The sequence below is a fragment of the Lagopus leucura genome, unplaced genomic scaffold (assembly GCF_019238085.1).
Source record: "Lagopus leucura isolate 7727_CA_CO unplaced genomic scaffold, USGS_WTPT01 111-10_obj-0_obj, whole genome shotgun sequence".
Classification (NCBI taxonomy): domain Eukaryota; kingdom Metazoa; phylum Chordata; class Aves; order Galliformes; family Phasianidae; genus Lagopus; species Lagopus leucura.
The window spans coordinates 144,806-147,484 of record NW_024968987.1 but is presented as its reverse complement, the minus strand read 5'-3'; the positions used below and the strand labels follow the sequence as shown (position 1 = coordinate 147,484).

The window sequence follows — 2,679 nt, the reverse complement described above, 5'->3', positions numbered from 1 at the left end:
GGAGGTGAGGGCTTCGTTCTCAGTCAGTTTTGCGCAAAAACAAACAAACAAACAAACAAACAAATCCCAACCAAAATAAATACATAAATAAGAGGAAAACCCAAATGACTGAAAGAACCCGATGAGGAGGCGGCTCTCGCGTGTCCGTGGCCCTAATTGAGCTGACGGCAGGCCTCGAAAGTCCACTTGGTGGCCCCGCCGTAGATGTCGATGTTGGTCTCTGCCCAGGCGATGACGTTCCCAGCCTGAGCCTTGCTGCTGCAGGTGGCCAACGCGTACACCTCGCCTGGGGACAGCCGCCGGTCCCACACGTTGAAGTGTGCCAGCTCCCCCACGAAGGCCTGCGTGGCGTCAAACCCTCCGCCCAGCGTGTCCTATGGGGTGAGGGGTGGCCATCAGAGCCCTGTAGTGCCGGCCATGTTCCCGCTCCCCTCGCAGGGATCCTTACCTGCTCCTGGCCCAGCACCAGCACGCCCTGCGGTTTGATGGGGTGGTATGGGGCCAGGTTCTCACCGCTGCCCGTCTGCGTGCCGTCCTGGTACGCCTCCCAGACGCCGTCCCGCGTGGTCCAGGTGACGCAGATGTGGTGCCATTTGCCGTCGTTGATGATGAAGGGCAGCTTGGCCACCTAACGGGGACAGGAAGGGGTCAGGGAGGTGGGTCCCCATGCCGTCCCCCCCTCATTCCAGCCCTTACGTGCCCACACCGTGCCATCAAGGAGGATCCCTCCAGCCCCCCCGTGCCCACACCTTGTCGTTGATGAGGATCTCCATGGGGTTGTTGCCCCACTCGATGAGCACCAGCTCATTGGCCTGTCCGGGCACGGCGTAGGAGAATGGGGTGCCCATGCCGGGGGAGGCGCTGGATTTGATCCACATGCAGATGCTGAAGGCGTACATCTCGGGGAGGCTCTTCTTCACCTTGGCATACATGTAGTTGGTGCGCAGAGGGAAGGTGAGCTGGAACCTATCCGGGGGGCGGTTGTCCTTCTGGCCTGTGGGGTGGAGGCGTGCTGGGACCCCAGTGCGTCCACCCGTGGTTGGGGTCCGCACCCCTCCCGGCCCCATTATGTAACGGCAGTGAGCACAAATCCTCCCTGCACGGCCCCGCTCCGGCCGTAATCCCCAGCGCGGAGCATCCCCGGGGGGCGGAGGGCAGCGCTCGGAGCGGACGGGCTCTGCTCGGCATTCCGCCGGCAGCGGGGAGCGGGCGGGGTGGGGTGCGGAGGGGGGGTACCTTTCTCCAGGTCGCTGATGCGCTGATGCAGCGATGTGAGGGTGCTCTCGATCTTGCCCCGCTCCTCGGACTCGTTCTTGGGGTTGTACTTGCCCTCCTCCAGGCTGTTGACCCGGGACAGCACCTCTTTCTCCAGATCGTCGATCTTGTTCTGCAGGATGTCCTTCAGGTTGGTGCTCTGCCCGGAGGAGTTCATCCTGCTGAACTGCTGCGGGGGGCGGACAGAGCAAGGGGGGGCCGTTAACGCCGCGTTCCCCCGCGGGCTCCGCGCTCTGCGGGCTCCGGGTGCGGGACGCGGGGTACCTCCAGGTTCTCCAGGCGGGTTTTCAGGGACTGCAGCGTCTGTCCGAGCTGGCTGAGGGTCTCGGCGGCCGGCGCCCGGGACAGGTCGCCCATGGTGTTCTTGGAGAAGCCGCCCTGCTTCCTTCCCCCCCCGCCGCCCTTGGACTCGCCGTCCAGCACGCTCTGGCTCTCGCACCTGCCCAGCTTGGCCGTCAGCTCGCGGATGGTGTCCTTCTGGTTCATGATGGTCTCTTTCTGCTGCAGCACCGTTTCCCGTAGCTGTAGCACGGTGCTCTTCAGCTCCTCGGCCGAACCTCCGCCCGGCGCAGTGGCCGCGCACATGTCCCCGTCCAGCGGCACCGAGGTGCAGATGAAGCGCGTCTGCCCGAAGCTCTGCGCGCGGCCGCGCAGCGCCGACAGCGCCAGGAGCAGCGTCAGGGACAGGGGCAAGAAGCGGGGCAGGGACAGGGACAGGAATCGGGGCAGGGGAAGGGGAAGGCAGAGGGCCAGCGCGGCCATGGCGGGGCCGGGGAACCGGGCTGGGCTGGCGCCGGCTCCGCCGCTCTCCGCCGGGCCCACTGCGGCACGCGGCCGCTCTTATAGCGCCCGGGCGGGGCCGCGAGGCGTGACGTCACGGCGCGTGGAATCCCGGCTGCGAGACGGGGGGGGAGAGGGGGGGGGCGGCCGGTCCCGCGGGGGTGAGCGCGAGTGAGTGTGAGTGAGTGTGAGTGTGAGTGAGTGTGAGTGTGAGTGTGAGTGTGAGTGAGTGAGCGTGAGTGAGTGAGCGTGTGAGTGTGAGTGAGCGGCCGGGGCTGTCGGCGCGTAGGTCCGCCACGGGGCGAGGAGGGGTTTGTAGAAGTGAACGTGAAGCGGGGGAGCAGCCAGAGGGGGCTTTTGTGGGTGTGCGGTGCGGGGCCGCGCAGTAGCGCTGCTCTCCCGGGCTGCCCCGTGGTCGTGGGTATGGCGTGTCCCACACAGCCCCGCGGCCGCCGGAGCTCCGCTTCCCCGCTCCGCCGCCGGAGGGGCCCCGAGGTTTGCCCGCAGCCGGGGGGGTGCGACGCGGAGCTGAGCCCCTCTCCGCCCCACTCGCGGTGCTTCCCGTCTCAACGCCGGGAGGGCGGCGGGGATTCGGCGCTGCGTGACAGCGCTGCGCACGGTGCC

The 2,679-nt window shown here is 67.2% G+C and overlaps 1 protein-coding gene across 2 annotated transcripts; it reads right to left on the bottom strand.

Annotated features, from left to right (window-relative positions):
• Positions 1-6: 6 nt before the first annotated feature.
• On the bottom strand, positions 7-2,066 carry NPTX1 (neuronal pentraxin 1). Of its 2 annotated transcripts, none has more exons than XM_042894867.1 (5): positions 1,540-2,066; positions 1,237-1,444; positions 750-994; positions 449-628; positions 7-374 (listed from the first exon to the last, which is right to left on the bottom strand). In XM_042894867.1, exons 1-5 carry the CDS (start codon positions 2,035-2,037, stop codon positions 153-155), a joined length of 1,353 nt encoding a protein of 450 aa, XP_042750801.1. In that variant the 5' UTR covers positions 2,038-2,066; the 3' UTR covers positions 7-152. The 2 variants fall into 2 exon arrangements, with proteins under 2 accessions (XP_042750801.1, XP_042750802.1); XM_042894868.1 differs by having other exon boundaries at positions 1,237-1,441.
• Positions 2,067-2,679: the final 613 nt, after the last annotated feature.

Bases quoted from the DNA above. Each gene is read 5' to 3' on its own strand.
- NPTX1 (XM_042894867.1), bottom strand. From the start codon at position 2,037: ATGGCCGCGCTGGCCCTCTGCCTTCCCCTTCCCCTGCCCCGATTCCTG. The intron at 1,445-1,539 runs GTACCCCGCGTC...CGCCCCCCGCAG, and splicing joins CCCGCCTGGAGAACCTGGAG to CAGTTCAGCAGGATGAACTC. The intron at 375-448 runs GTAAGGATCCCT...CTCACCCCATAG, and splicing joins TGGTGCTGGGCCAGGAGCAG to GACACGCTGGGCGGAGGGTT.